At 39.9% G+C, this 16,062-nt stretch overlaps 1 protein-coding gene across 1 annotated transcript; it reads left to right on the top strand.

Annotated features, from left to right (window-relative positions):
• Nucleotides 1–6,853: 6,853 nt before the first annotated feature.
• Nucleotides 6,854–8,965, top strand: LOC129775757 (negative elongation factor B). Its single transcript, XM_055780833.1, has 3 exons — nt 6,854–7,054; nt 7,129–8,221; nt 8,283–8,965. The coding sequence occupies exons 1-3, from the start codon at nt 6,978–6,980 to the stop codon at nt 8,877–8,879; spliced, it is 1,767 nt and encodes a 588-aa protein (XP_055636808.1). The 5' UTR covers nt 6,854–6,977; the 3' UTR covers nt 8,880–8,965.
• Nucleotides 8,966–16,062: the final 7,097 nt, after the last annotated feature.

Genomic DNA, 16,062 nt, shown 5'->3' with positions numbered 1-16,062 from the left:
CATGACGCCTGAGGACATCGACAAGACAACATCGTTACTGAACGAGCTGAACGGCGAGGGATCGAGGTATTCATTACCTGGCTTGACCTGACCTGAAATGCAATCAGTTTGTTTTAACTGTGAGGGAGCGCAGAAAAGCCGATCGATCAGAAGGAGAAGAGAAAGTGACCAAGAGAGTATCAGCATCGAAATACGGTTCCTCGGGAAGACATAGAAGCAGCCGCCACACACACACACATACACGCGCGCAACTCTTTTCGTTTGCTGGTTATCGAGAGGAAACCTGGATAGAAATGATCGTTGCTGAAAAATAATCTGCCAGTTCCCCTTAGAATTGGAAATTACATTCAAGCGAGTTTATTTTAATGTTTTCTATCCATATAATACTGCGACCACATACATTTGGTTTTGTGATTTGTCAATCAAGTGCAGTTAACAGGAAAGCTTCTGAAGATTATTCTTCAGAACAAGGTTTTTTGTATCCAATATTGGATGCATAAAACCTTGAGTCTTCAAAGTAACACTCTCGTTTTTGAAGTCACCCAAATATTTATTTATTCATTCATTCAGGATGGATTTAGATTCAACTTCAAACAAATGATCTCTAAATCAACGATAGTCCTACGTCACCCTTGCGGTTATACCATAGATATAACCCACTTCCTGTTTTTTATTCACATTTTTTTTAAGTGTGTTCATTCCATCTGAAAGTCCATTATTATCATTGTCGCTTCGCAAACACGGAAACCAAGCTCAATGTCGTCAACCTGAACAAAGTGCGATTCACATGCAACACCCACGTTACGTTCACGTTAAGTCATGTCACGTTACGTCGATTATTCTTACATGCAATTCTTTAATCAGTGAATCGATCTCTAAGCCGTTTAGGAAAACGATTCGTCAAGATCGATCTTTTCCTAAGGATCGCCCAATCCTAATTCACATACACCAGCATTGGCAAAATAAGTCCAAGAGAATAGTGAACGGAAAGGTGACGGGACATTAGGCCGTATGAATAAAAAAAAGTATTTACTTATTCTGCCCGTTTCCAAGTAAAGTAAACTTTCCTAGTATTTACTTGAATCCGTATGATTAAAAGTTTACTTTACTAATTCCATTTTAACGTACGTTCGAATTCGAACATAGTTCTTACTTTGTCAAACATCTGTCAACTGATTTGTTTTGTTTGGTTTCAAAACGTCACTTTTCTCGCCCGTGTTGTGATCCTTCCATTGAAAAAAAAATCGATAACAATGATTTTTGGCCACGAAAACATCGAGGTACTCGAAGAGATTGTTCTGGTAGATGATGGTAAGTTGAGTTTTTTAATTGTTGCTTAAAAATACTAGTTTCCAATCATAAATTTACAGTCGAAGGATCTGCCGAAAAATCAATCAGCAGCGGTAGCGGAAGAAAGAGGAAGAATCAATCTAATCAGGAACAAATGGATGCTGTGTTTGTGGATGTACTGGAGGAAGTAGGAAAAATTTTACTTTTCAAAATCGCAAACACCACCTGTGCGGAGAAGAAAAAAACAGCGTTGGCGGCGATGCGACAGCAGTTACTCATCCGATGTGGATTGGAGTTCTCTGGCGACCAAATATTGAAGAAAATCAATAATATGAAGACCGCTGTTAAAGAAAAAACGGATACCAAAAAACAGGGAACGTTAAAATTGTGCTCAACCAACCGCAAGAAAAGTTTTATGGACTACTGGGGGGTGTTGACAATCCCAGCATCATCAGCGTTTCGTGTAAATAAAAATTATTCAATTATTTCAATTATATTGAAACTTATGAAATGTTATCATTTATCATAACTTTTACAGATGGTCTGGCAGTAGGAAGCAAAAATATTACAATGGGGAAGGATCCACCGAAGGAGGAGCATGATTCTTCTGATGATTATGATTACAACAGCTTGCAGAACGAGTTTCTGGCGCCGAGTCAGGCGTGTCAAACACTAAAAACAAATCAAAAATCGTTATGTGTTTTATTTTAATTCTACTTTTACTTTTCATACGCTCTCAGTGATTAAAATGGTTTTTTATGCCCATTTCTCTCCTAAAATTGTTCTTCAAAGAACTTTTATAGTTTTTTAATTCTTTTTTTTATTCCAGACACGTGGCAGAATACAACAAACAGTGTGTGAGGAGCAACTTAAGTTCCTGAAAAAGCAACAAGATTATACGGATGTATTGAAAGCCAACCAAGAAGAGCGACACCAAAAAGAAATGGAGCTGTTGGTTCTGAAAAAGGAAATTGCTGTCCTGAAAATAAAAAAAAATCAAAGAGAACATGATCATCTGAAAGTATATATATTTTTTTTTGTATATATTTTTTAGATTAAAGTTAAGTTAATAAAGTTTTAAAGGCAGAATATTTTTTATATTATAACTGATTTTTGATGTGCATAGCAATTGCATCTCGACAACGTTGTCCTCTATGGCGAATAGAGTTGCCGTCATCGACTCCCCCATTGGACTGTACATAGTTTGGCTGAAGTGACTCTTCCGGGAACGTGAAATCTTCATCATTTATTATCTTCGCCACATTATGGAGCACGAAGCACGCAAATACCATCTGTGGGACTCTTTCCGTTGATATGCGGACTTTTGATTGAAAAATTGGAAATCGTTGTTTAGCTTGTCCTAATACCCGTTCGGTTATCACCCTTTCCCTAGTAAGGGAACTTGTACTTTTTGATCCATAATTTCTTTTCGTGTTCAAATTCTTCCTTCGTTGATGGGAATTTAATCCACTCGTGGGATTTTTCAACGATCGCTCGACACGTTTGCCAGACAGCAAACGGTCGTTTGGTGTAGACCCAAGTCCTCACCAACTCCCACCAAGAAAATCGTATATCTGTTTTTTTGCAATGCCAGAGTAAGTAATGAAGAGCATACCTGAATCCGGGATCGCCCACATAACGCAGGAAACATTTCATTTTTTGCATGTTTTGCAACGCTCTCCCTCTGATTTCCTCATAGTTGAGTAGAAAGGTTCTTGCTAAGAAACTTACATTTTCGCGACTAAACCTGTATAACTGCTTGAAATTGTCGTCATCTCCCTCTCTGCGTATTTTGTATGTTTTGGTAGCCCGATTTTTCTCAAATAAAGGACCGATGTCACAAACGAGCGGAAAAGGAATATTTGGCGCATCATAATACATTTTTCACTTGTTTAAATGTAAGATAGCAGCACTAAATATTAATCGCATAAGATAAACAAAAGAGTTTTCAGAAGCAAAGTACGCTCATGAGCATACTTGATAATGACAAAGTAAATACTTGATAAATGATGTTTTATTCATACGAAACCAAGTAAACTTCCATTTTCGAAAAGTTCATACTCAGTTGCCAGTTTTATTCATACCAAACGTAGTGAATACTTAATGTCACTGCTCGAATGCGTAATTCAAGTAAAGTAAGGCTAGGCGCAAATTGAGAAGCGTATAGCGCTCGTAAGCGAACGCGAAACTATCAACACGACTCATACGTGCCACAAACGTAGCGTGGTGGAGCGCATATTGAGTCGCAGTTTGGTGTGAATAACATGCCACTCGCATACAACTACTGATTAACACAGAGTTGCGCGATATATTTATTTACTAACACAATCACCCGACCAGTACAGCCATACAGTGTCAAACCCACGGCGTTATATGATTGTTCACCAACACAACTACCACAACCGGCATGACCAGCACGAGAAACTGTGGTTCAGCCACAGCGTCGCGCGAGTCGTGTCTCACGAGCGCTCCACCATCTCGCGTCATCTGGCCAATTTGCGCCGTTCTATCTCTAAGTGGTGCGGACTCAATCCACTTCATTTTCAAGCAAATTCATGCATGTTTTCAAGCGATTTCTTGCAATAAATTCTCAGACCACCAGGGATGCCAGATTTACAAATATGTTTCTAAATTTACAGACATCTGTAAAACACTTTTCATTTTTGTTGTAGACTTTTTGGATACAAAAATATTTCACAGGTTTTTGAAAAATAAGAGGCTTTATTCATCACATCAAAGATATTCGACTCACCATATGACATTTTTCCATAGTTTTAATACAGAAAAGTTATTATATTTAGTTTATATCAATACACATGACGTTAGACCAGCGATACTCAACCTGCGGCCCGGCAGTTTTTCTGGTTGGCCAATCTGGTGTGTATAAAGTTTGGAACTCGTACTTTTTCCATGACATCATTGCAGACGAAAGAAAGGATACGGTTATTCACAATTAATGAAAAATTGCATTCTCTGCAGGTAAGGAAAAATCTTGAACGAAAATTGTCTCTGATAATTATTTTCTGTTCTAGATAAGATTGTTTTGCTGAAATGCAAGGAGATTTATTGAAGAATAGTTAAGTTAGGGTCAGGACTATGTCTTCTAAGTATTTAAACAACATCGAATAAAAATTTTCATTCTATTTTCAACAACTTACATTCGCTTTCGGGTCTGCTTATGACGTAATATGGGTTACTGTTCGATATTGTTACCACAGATATGGTTCATGGCCGTGTGGTGATCTAAAACTTGTATAGCCTTGCATGGCGGATGGAAAATATTCACTGCATTTTCTTATAAATTTCATCAACGACAAGACCGCAAGCCTTGGTGGATGTCCAATATATCAACGAAGAAATACTGATTTTTATAAAAATTAACAACGCGTATATATGTATGTATGTGTAGATTGTTGAAACATTTAAACACACTTACAACACATAAGTTATTAAGTGGCCCGAAAAATCCACCACGAATTTTTTCCACTTATTCCCAAAAATGACAAATGAAAATTAATAACTTTTGAATCACTGATTTAGAAGATCGACATATAAAATTGAACTAATGACCTAGCCTTTTAGTAAAAAATATTTAACTTGCGAAAAAAATGATTATATTTTAGTAATTATTGATTGTAGTCGTATTTTTATTTTTTTATGACTTTGGACTAGAGGGCGCTATATTTTTTTATATTTTTTCTTGAAAGCTGAGAATTTTTTACATAACATATATCGTTATCAGAGATGCTATTTTTCCGGTTTTTAGATATGATTTTTCAAAGTTAACCGGTGGTTCGAAAAATCATTTTTCCCCCTTTGTCCAAAAATAACATTCTGCAAAAAATCATAACATTTTAACTACTGAACCGATTTAGATGATCGATATATTAAATGGAAGCCAATAAGCAAAATTTGAAAAAATATCACACTTGCGGGAAGTTTGGATTCTAGTAGCATAGGTCTAGTTCAGTCACATATGAATATTGATCGAAGACTTAAAACATGTTAAATTTACAAAGTTATAACTTAAAAACGATAATTATAGCATCTCTGATATCGAGATATGTTAGGTAAATAATCCTCAGCTTTCCATGAAAAATATAAAAAATTATAGCGCTCCTATCTTTAACCGAGAAAACTATGAAAAACTAACTGAATCAATAATTACAAAAATAAAAAATTCAATTTTTTCGCAAAAGTAAAATTTTTCCATAGAAAAATAACTCGTAAGCTTCAATTTGATATGTCGATGATAGGAATCGGTCCAATAGTTCAAAAGTTATGACTTTTTGTAGTGGGAAAAATGGGAAAAAAATTGTTTTCGAACCATCGATTAGTTCTGAAAAATCATATTTCAAAAACGAAAAAATAGCATATCTGATATCGAGATATTTTATGTAAAATTTTCAACTTTCAATTAAAAATATAGAAAAAAAGCGCCCCCTAGTCCAAAGCCATGAATACATTAAAAACCGACTACAATCAATAATTGCGAAAATAGGATCCATATTATCTGCAAGTTCAATATATCTCAATTAAAGCTCATTGGCTTGAATTTGATATGTCGATCATCTAAATCGGTTAAGTGGTTCGAAAGTTATAAATTTTTGAAAAAAGTCATTTTTGAAAAAGTGGAAAGAAATAATTTTTTGGATCACCCTAAAATGGAAATGGGCACCCTAATGAAAAAATAAAAAAATACGAGTTTAATGTTTTGCGATAAAGAACAAAATTACCACTTTTGACGAAGATCTGAGAACCACTATATTGGTTTGGCATGGAATGGCTGTATATATATACAAAATACAATCTTACGTGCATCGCGATGTACAAAGTATTAATGAATATGTGAAAATTAACGTTAAAAAACATTTCTATAGATCTGTACACTTTTACAGACTTTTCCACATTTTTAACAGACATTCACATGTTTTTACAGACTTTTTTCAAAAATCATCTGGCATCTCTTCCTTCCACTTTTTATCGAATATTTTCAAATCGCAGGTGTAAACATTTACGTGACTCTGACTTCGTTTGTTTTTATTTCGTTCGGAAAAAACGTTATGTCAAAGAGAGGGGAGATTAAAAATGCGTTGCTCAGTGAAAGGTTGAGATGCTCTTTCAGAGATGCAATGGTTAATTAAACAATTGACGGATAAATGTAGCTCGTTCATTTTATAATTTTAATTATTTTTGCCCTTGACAACAATACCTCTTTTATAGTGTTGATTATCATAAGAAAAATAACACTCCTGATCGTTGGATCTCTTTTGACATTTCAATTGGATCTTTTTTGACAGCCGTTTTGATTCAGTCCGTACTACCTAGTTCTATCTGTTTTCATTATCCACAAAAATAGGCGCTATATCGCGCCAAGTTACTCGCGCTATATGCGTCTCAATTTGCGCCTTGCCTAAAGCTGAATTTTGTTTGTATTCATGCGACCTATTGTGTGTAGTGCACATAACACAAATCAAATGAGTTTCGAATGCACCCCTCGTTTGCACTTTTTACACAAAACATACTGAAGTCCGTTAAGTGTGTACAATGCAAAACAAATTCACGTCAAACATATAAACAACAAGCCGTGTTCTATTTCCAAAATCAATGGATTATTTATAAAAGCAAATTCAGTTCCAAATTTAATAAGTTGAAAATAATAAAACACACTCACTTTCAAATTTAGCATGGCAGTACCTCCGAAATTCCCGGGTACCGGGCTTGAAGAGGTGAACGTTCCAGGCCAAGCGTATTTGCGTGACGCGTAAGCATCCTCTCCTGTAAACTTATTCAAAGCATCAAAATTTCTAATGTATATATCTTCCTCAAATAAACTAGTTTATCCTGTTGTGACGATCCACTGAAGGCTATCGAAAACTTCCAACTGGAAAATGGTATTCTGTTGCCGTCGCTCAGACCCATGTTGCCACTTCTCGATTTACACGGTGTGCGAAGGTTGGACTTCCACACGTCGGTTCTGGAGGAACTTCGGGACAAGCTGATAGCCCACATCAATGAAGTTGGCGCTAAGGAGGGACGCGAACGAGACAAGAAGCTGAAGGAACTGCTGGTGAAGAGTTTCCCGGTGGTTCGGGTGAAGGCTCTGCGGCCGGTCGTTATGTGCATTCTGCGAAACACCAGCCATATCGATGACAAGTATTTGCGAATTTTGGTGCGCGATCGAGAGCTCTACCAGGACACCGACACGGAGGTGAAGAGACAGATCTGGAGGGACAATCAGTCGTTGTTTGGCGATGAAGTTTCGCCTTTGCTGTCGCAATATATCCGGGAAAAGGAGCACGTCTTGTTCGACCACATGAACTTAAATAATTTGTTTTTCACCCCGACCCCGAAAGTGCGGCGACAGGGCGAAGTAGTCCAGAAGTTGGCCCACATGATTGGGAACAGTGTAAAGCTGTACGATATGGTGCTTCAATTCTTGAGAACACTATTCTTGAGGACTAGAAACGTACACTATTGCACTCTTCGAGCGGAGCTCTTGATGGCACTTCACGATCTGGAAGTGCAGGATATAATCTCGGTGGACCCGTGCCACAAGTTCACCTGGTGTTTGGATGCGTGCATCCGTGAAAAGAACGTAGACATTAAACGGTCAAGGGAACTGCAGGGATTCTTGGATAACATCAAACGGGGTCAGGAACAGGTTCTTGGAGATCTCTCGATGACTTTGTGCGATCCGTACGCAATCAACTTTTTAGCGACTTCGGCTATCAAAATTTTGCAGCATCTGATTAACAACGAGGGTCTACCCAGGGACAATACAATTCTCATTCTGTTGTTGAGAATGTTGGCTTTGGGTCTTTCCGCATGGATAATGATAGACTCGCAGGACTTCAAGGAGCCCAAGCTAGACAGTCAGGTGGTGACTAAATTTTTGCCAGCCTTGATGTCGCTTGTGGTGGATGATCAGGTTAGGACCAGAACTTGAATTTCTTAGAGAACTGTTGAGTAGCGATTTATCTTTTTAATAGGTTCGCAATTTACATGCCAAGCTGCCACCGGATGAGCGCGAAAGCGCCATTACAACGATAGAACACTCTGGGCCCGCACCGGATGCGGTGGAAGCTTACATTCAGGAAAGCTCCGTTGCCTCAATTCTTGCAATGTATTACACCCTTCATACATCCCGCCAAAAGGACCGGGTCGGGATTCTACGAGTCATGACGATACTGGCATCCTGCAAGGATGACCGCGCCTACGAAGACCCCTTTCTACATTCCCTCATCGCTCTGTTGATTCCAATGTCCGAAGAGTTTGCCAACGAAGATTTCTGCACCGGTTTGTTCGACGAGTTTCTGTTCGCCGGACTAACTCGTGATAACGTAACGCGACACATGCTCAAGCTGCTTTGGTACGTACACCAGAAGTTGCCCCAGGGTCGCTTGCAGACTCTTATGAAGGCCCTCCAGCCGAATGCACAGCACCACGAGAATGTGCATAAACTGTACGAGAATTTGCAGAAGCGAGTACTGGCGTCGCACCATGAGCCTGCGCCGGAACCGATGGAAACTGACTTTGATACGCCCCTCAAAAGTATTCCGACCCCAGGACCGCATTATGTGCAATGAGTTGCGATCGGAGGTTGGTCTTCTGATAATCTCTAAACAACTAAATGTTAGACGTTGTTCAAATAATAAAGTTTCAATTCAATACACTCGAAATTGTTTTCTATTGCTGAATTCTTTTTTCAATAATGCGAAACAAATTTGTTTCGTTGAATCTGTGGTCCTGTATGTTTTTTTTTGCATTTGAAATTTGTTTATTACTCAAAAGTCAAAAAGTTATCTAAATAAATAAAAATGTAAGGCAAATCTGTTGGTAAGCGGAAAACCCGAAGAAGGGAAGGTCCGATTTTAGCCTCCTGTATTTTGTTGTATTCCTCTTTTCCCATAGATCAATATAGTGGAGAGAAAAACCGGAAAACTCTGAAGGAAGGTCGGAAAATTGATTTCCCATATGTTCGAAAATTACATCATAATAATCGTTGTTAGTCTATTCGATGCTTGTGCTATCGAAATTGATCTTGGTTCGTAAGTGGAAATGGATTTTCAGGCGAAATAACGCATTTTCATATCTTATACATATCTATAAATAAAAATGGAAGGCCAAACGAGTTGGTTAGCGCAAAACCCGAGGAAGGAATGATTCAATTTGAGTCATCTATATTTCGTTGTATTCGTCTCTTCCCGTAGATCAATATAGCGGAGAGAAAAATCGGAAAATTCAATTCCCATATGTTCTACAATTAACTAAGCGTTGTTAGTCCATTTGATGTTGGCGCTAACGAAATTGATTTTTGTTCGAAAGTGGAAAAGGATTTTCAGATGGAACAACGCATTCCTATATCTTCTATCTACATAAACAAAAATGGAAGGCCAAATGTGTTGGTGTGCCCTAAACCCGAGGAAGGAATGGTCCGATTTGAGCCGTCTTTATTTTGTAATATTCTCTGTATCAAACATGTATTCCATGCAACGGAGAAACATGTTACTTCCAAGTGCTTGAAGAATCTTGAACGAGAATTGTCTGAAAATAATTTTATATTATAAGGACGAATTTTTGTAGAAGTATTAGACAATTTATAGTAAAAGAAAATTGTAAAGGGTCAAAGGGTAATCAATCAATGAAGAGTTCAGTGATTGGTCTCACGTTCACGTTCACTTAGTAAGAAAACGTGGATGTTTGAAAGTATTCAAATAAAAAAATCTATTTGGGGCGGGACGAAGTTCGTCGGGTCAATTAGTTATAAAATAAATATTTTCACTTCACTTTCTAGTTCAAAATCCAATGGAATTGTGTCAACAAAATTATTACTTCTCATGATAAAGTTCACATATTTTACGAATATTTTAAGAATTTTCGCCTTTTTTTCCAAAATATATATTTTTATCACGGGGCCGGGAGTTCAATACTTTGACAATTTTTCTTATTATCTATGTTAGCAATATGTAACCGATTACTCGCGGTTGGCTCGAGGTTAGTATTACAAGTGTTTTCGTAATTGGGATGTTGCTGTCTCCAATGCTCTGTACGTGTGCCCGACACGGGATACTTCCTATTGGGATGCAGCTGACCATTAATCAGCAACGCCCCCCTAGTCTGTACCTCATATCTAGCGTGGTGCGTCTTTCTCGACTCGAGGAATCCAGGATAGAATGGTCACTAGCCGGCGCAATCATCAGTTCGTGTAGAGTTGTCATGAGCGGTACAACCTTTGGCTCTTGTTGAATGATCAGTGGTCTGTACAACCTTTGGCCCGTGTATCTGTAAAGAGTGTGTGTATGTATTGCCGCGACTAAGTAAAAGCTTATCGATCGGATAGGAGGGATATGAATTCGCCTTTTTAGTTGTTCCTATATTTCTCAATTGAGGTCTAAACAGTTCTTCTATCGACAGACTGCGCCATCTATTGAACAGAACAGTTAACTTCCGTTGCAGTAGCCTCCATGCTGGCTTCACCCTTAAGCCGGGTTCAGACGGTGCGAGTAAGCATACGAGTCGGTCTAGTCAGTTACTGCAGTGCAGCTACTCACACCGTGTGAACACATCATGCCAGTTATTGTCATGTGTGATCCGGCGTGCGAGCTACTTCAAAGTTTTTTGAATTTACTCGCACTTGCATGCTTCACAACGTCAAAAACAGAATTTAGCGTTCGAATCAGTGATGCCAAATGTAATGAAATGTCTTTATTTTTAAGATATTTGAAAATATGTGAAGATATTTATAGACTTGAAAATTATTGGAAAAACAAATAAAACCCTCATAGTTTCTAAACGAAATAATTGTTATTTCGTTTTGCACGCTGGCGGGGCACGCTTTCTTTTTGAGATAGTTTTCTTGAGAATCTCTAATATAGAATCATTATCAGATCACAACTTACAAAAAAAAGTATTGTTCTAAGAAACAGAATACATATTCGATTTAAAAAAGTACATTTTCATTCATTATTAAAATTTTTGAAGCGTATTTATTGCACCTGCAAATCGACTATCATTTTCATTTCACAAAATAAATAAAATTTAAAAAAAAAATCTTTTAGACTACCATTTATAACATCACATCCTTTCGGAATTATCTGAGCTATGGATGTTTTCGAGATTCTAAAAAATATCGACAACAATCCCAACGATATTCCAAAACAAAGGCACATCAATGTCATTTCTAATTTAACTCTTGCAGGTACAGCATCCCTCATGACTGTATCTTGGCGTTGTATTCGTGGAGCAATTAAATCCAACAGTTTTTTCACTTGTTCAGGTGTTATTATCAACACTGCTCTGTAATCTCGGGGATCCTCATCGTAGAGTTCCTTCAATATTGTATTTGTTGCTCCTTTTCTTTGCATCTAATTCCTGGCCCGAATCCTTTTCTCTTTCTGCTTTTTCGGATAGTACCTTCAGTTCAAAGAAATTCAGCACAAAGTATGTATTTTTAAACACGATCAGCGTTTGTTTTGCTATAAAATTGTGTGATGATACATTCAACTGAAAACCTAAGATGAAAACTGCCAATAAAGAAGTCGATTTTGGACCAATCATTTGACAAATTCGGACCTGATTGCTGTTTCTGACTATTTGATGGACATTTGAAAAGTCGCCTGGCATCCCTGGTAAACCCGTGCCGTAGTATCTAGTTTCTCGCCAGCAGCTCACACTGTGTGAACGGACAAGGCGAGTCAACCAATTGTCAAGCGAGTCCACCGGGTCAGTAGCTGCTCATTGTCAAGTCAGCTACTAGCAACGTATAAATGGGCCTTTATGCAATCGCTGAGTTTATGCGCTAGTGTCTCACATTGAATGTTGTAGAGCAAACAATGTCCACCGTCGGCTCTGTTCATTCGGAATAGCAATTTTCTATGCTCAAGCTTTTCATTAATTAATAAGAAAAGGGCACTACGATCGAACTCAAGCCAACTCAAGTGGTCGAATCGTTATATTCTTCCAAATGTTTTTCAAATTTGCTGCTGAATACACACGAGTAGCTTTCGGTAATTCCGTTTGTTCGATGTAGTGACTGTGAATTATACCGGCGGAAGGATTTTGTTGAATATGTGGAGCGAGTGCTGGGAAATTTGAAAGGATAACTTTTAGACATGCACAATCAACGGGAGGGGTAGAATTTCTCCGAGTAAGGAAAGACATATAGTAGAGAAAGGAAATAATATCATTCACATGTCGATTTAACAGCAGTGCCTTGCACTTAAAAGCTGGTAACTGCAGTTTCAATCCACCTGCATCTTTGCTACGCGCCATCTATTGCATTGGAACTCGTACCACGATGCCTCGCCACAGGAATGTTCCCATCGTCGCAGTCAGCTTTGCTGTATGAACGGCGGTTGGTGTAAGGATGGTTACAAGGTACCATATCTTCGACGTGATCGACGTGAATGTGATGAGCGATATAAGTTTATGGTACACGGAGAGTGTACGAAGCAATTGAAGATATACTTGCCGAGAGAATATACCTACAAGAGTATTCGGACTGTGTTTACGTTCGGCAACCAAGACATGGTGAGTGGCATGACGTCAGTATAGCCCACTGAAGTTGAAGTAGATTTCTCCAGACTCAGCCTTGCTCCAGGGACACGTTCGAACGTTGGAATGTATCTCGTGTCTGCTCCATTCTTGCAATGCTTGTGCTGATTACCGAGACATCATCGGCGTATGCAACGACGAGATCAGAGCCACATATCTTCCCGAGCCGTCTGAGCAATTGATATAGATAAATGACGAAGAGATGCATAGAAAGGGGATCCTCTCGCGAATAGATCTTTCGATGGAGAATGCTACCGAGAGACGCTCATTTACCAGTAGTCGAGAGGAAGACAAATCTCCGATTTTAGCGAATAGACGCACGAAATTCGGATTGAACCGAAATCGTGACGTGACGCGACGAAAGCGTGACGGAGATCGAAAAACCACGTTGGGTACTGACGAAACTACCCATGCAGCATCAATCATAGTAACCCATGAATCAGCAGAAAAAAATTTACAGCTCTATCAGTCGAACTCTAACCGTGATGGCGAAAACAGTGAAGCTGCTTCGTTCAGTAGTGTGCGCGTTCAAAGAACGGTACCCCGCCGCGTCGAAAACGGACATCGTGCGGCACTTTGTGGACGTCGGATACGCCCAAGGAAGCGGAAGTCCCGTCCACGTCCACTCTCGTAGCTGCAGGCAATGACGCAGCGGCAGCGGCTGAATAAGATGGTCAAGTTGATTTTCCCGGCGAATCGCGACGTGACAGTGGTGAGGGACGACGAGACCTATCTCACCCTGGTTGGCATCGACTGGTAGGACACTTCGTATTTTACTTCCCCCACGAAGGAACCCGGCCACGGAGCACCGAAGTGAAGTTTATTTCACACACCAAGTTCCCCTAGAGTGTGATGCTTTGGCTAACAATCAGCGAGAAGGGGATGTCAAAGCCGCTCCTCTTTAGCTCCGGATCGGCCGCGAACGGGGAAATTTGTAGTACGAAGCGCCTGTCGGAAGTTGCGTCGTTCATTAAGAAATACCATAAGGGCGAAGATGCGGTGTTCTGGCCGGATCTGGCGTCGGCCCACTACTCGAAGCGGTCGTTAGAGGAGATGGAGCGGCTGAATATCGATGTGGTTCCCAAGTGTTTCGAGTTTCTGGGCAAACCTGAAGCGTAAGATCTACTGTAACAATTTTGTCGCGAAACTGAGAAGGAATTGATAAATGAAACGAAGAAAGATGCAAAAAGCATGCCTACACGCATGTTTTCGTCCGCCATGGCGAATGTTCCGGTTAACTGCCGGAAGGCCGCTCGCAAGGGCGTAGATTTTTTTTGCAAGTAAGCTAATATAATTACCTTCCATGGGAAATTTATCAAACTCAATTATCTGTCTGTGTTAGAGGCGAATGAATTGAAAAGTTTAAACCCTCTTGAAGCCAAAAAGAAGAAAAAGAATTATCTGTCTTAGTTTTTTTATCATCATCCGAAAAAAGTCTATTTTTTTAATGCAAACGTTATGTCCATCTAAGGTTCTCCACCATATCCCATTCCCGCTATTATTTGCCCATCGATTCCGCTCTCGTAAATTTCCGGATACCTCTGATTTCCCTCCATACGACACGCATGGCCATGAGCTGAAATGTGCTGTTCAGCTTCCTCCGATTTCGATAAATTTCCAGGACCGCTAACCAGGTAGAGTCACCGTACCTCAGTATCGACGAAGATATATTTGCCAAAAGGAGCCTTTTGCTGCTGTTCGGATCAAAGCGATTTGGCATGATCCTTGCTACCAGGTTGATGACCTTTACCGCCTTTCCACATGCATAGTCAACGTGCTGGCTAAATCATAACTCCAACCAATATTTCTGCCCGCAGCACTGCTTTGCGATTACTCACTAACAGCTCCTTGTTTTTGTAATGTGCCATCTAGAGCTTTACACTGTCCATCCAGCTACCGATCATGTCTACTGCCTCAGTCGCCAACATTTCCACTTCCTGGAGCGTCTCACTGATTACCGTTGTTACGATGTCGTCCGCGAAACCCACGATCTCCACATCTTTAGGTAGCTTCAGTACACCGTGTTCCACAGCGTTGGACCTAGAGTTTTCTCGATAACTGTCCGAAAACCGTCCACTGTCGAATTCCGTTTCTGGAACCCGAACGGCACGCTACAGTCCGTGTATTTCACCAATCTGTTGAAAATAATCTTCTCCAGCATCCAGGCCCATACGACGGTGGATCTCCAGGTGGCTTTCCTGGTCTCGGAAGCACCAACTTTTGGATTATTTATTTCACCGAAAAGTGGCCGTCATCCAAGCATTTCTGCAGCACCATCCTGAACATGTCGGGGATATCAAGGATCTTCGGTTTCAAGGCCACGTTTTTTCATCTGCAAACGTTTTGCGATGAGCAGTTCGTTGGTGACTTGTACGTTCTCAGCTTCCTCCTCACCGTACAGTGCAGGTGGCCTCGTCAGTGGGTCGTGCTGCGGAGAGAGTCCTTTCACGATGACCTCGAGCTTTCCCGACTATAATTCCATGGCTGTTGAACCACGGATTTTCACCTTCACGATTTGATATGCCCCTTCTCAACGATTCATATCGACGTCTCGGCGCAGCTCGCTACAATAGTTTTTTTCCTCCTACGTATCTACGTATCCCTCCTACGTCAGTCGGAACAACGTCTTCTTATGCCGGTTCGTGCCGTCTGGACTCTTCTTCTAACTCGTAGACAGCTAGCGCCGAGGATGATGATTGTCTCATTCCACCAGTAGGCTGGGTGTCGTCCAGTCTTCCCGGCATCGCTCCAAAGTTTCTGTCAGCTTGTTGGAGCTCAAACTAAGAATTCTGCTGCCTACGCGTAGCGCTTCGACGAAAAGTTCCATGTCTGAAGCCTTTGTCGTACATTTCCACTCACAGGTTTTTGTTCTTGGTACCACCGCAGGATTCCGTTGGCCGACACTATACCGAATTGCTTGGTTCCTCCACTTCGTGTTTGTCACCAGTTTTTAAGTAAACGACGTCAAAATTTCCAATGAGGGAATGTGAGAATGATTTGTTACTCCAAAGCGTCATTCAGTGCGTTCTTTGTGCAATTTCGCTGGTTCAGGTCAATCACGGAGAGCAACTTCGAAGTGTACACCCAAAGTTAATTTTTAGCACATGTTATGCCATCCCGATTTATTACTTTAAATGAGCTGAAAAATAACAGAAAATGTTCTACTCCCCAATACATGTATATCATTTGTATAATATAAATGCTAGAGCCAATATG

Source organism: Toxorhynchites rutilus, chromosome 1 (genome assembly GCF_029784135.1).
Source record: "Toxorhynchites rutilus septentrionalis strain SRP chromosome 1, ASM2978413v1, whole genome shotgun sequence".
Taxonomy (NCBI): Eukaryota; Metazoa; Arthropoda; class Insecta; order Diptera; family Culicidae; genus Toxorhynchites; species Toxorhynchites rutilus.
The sequence above is the reverse complement of the archived record's forward strand: the minus strand, read 5'-3'. Positions and strand labels throughout refer to the sequence as shown.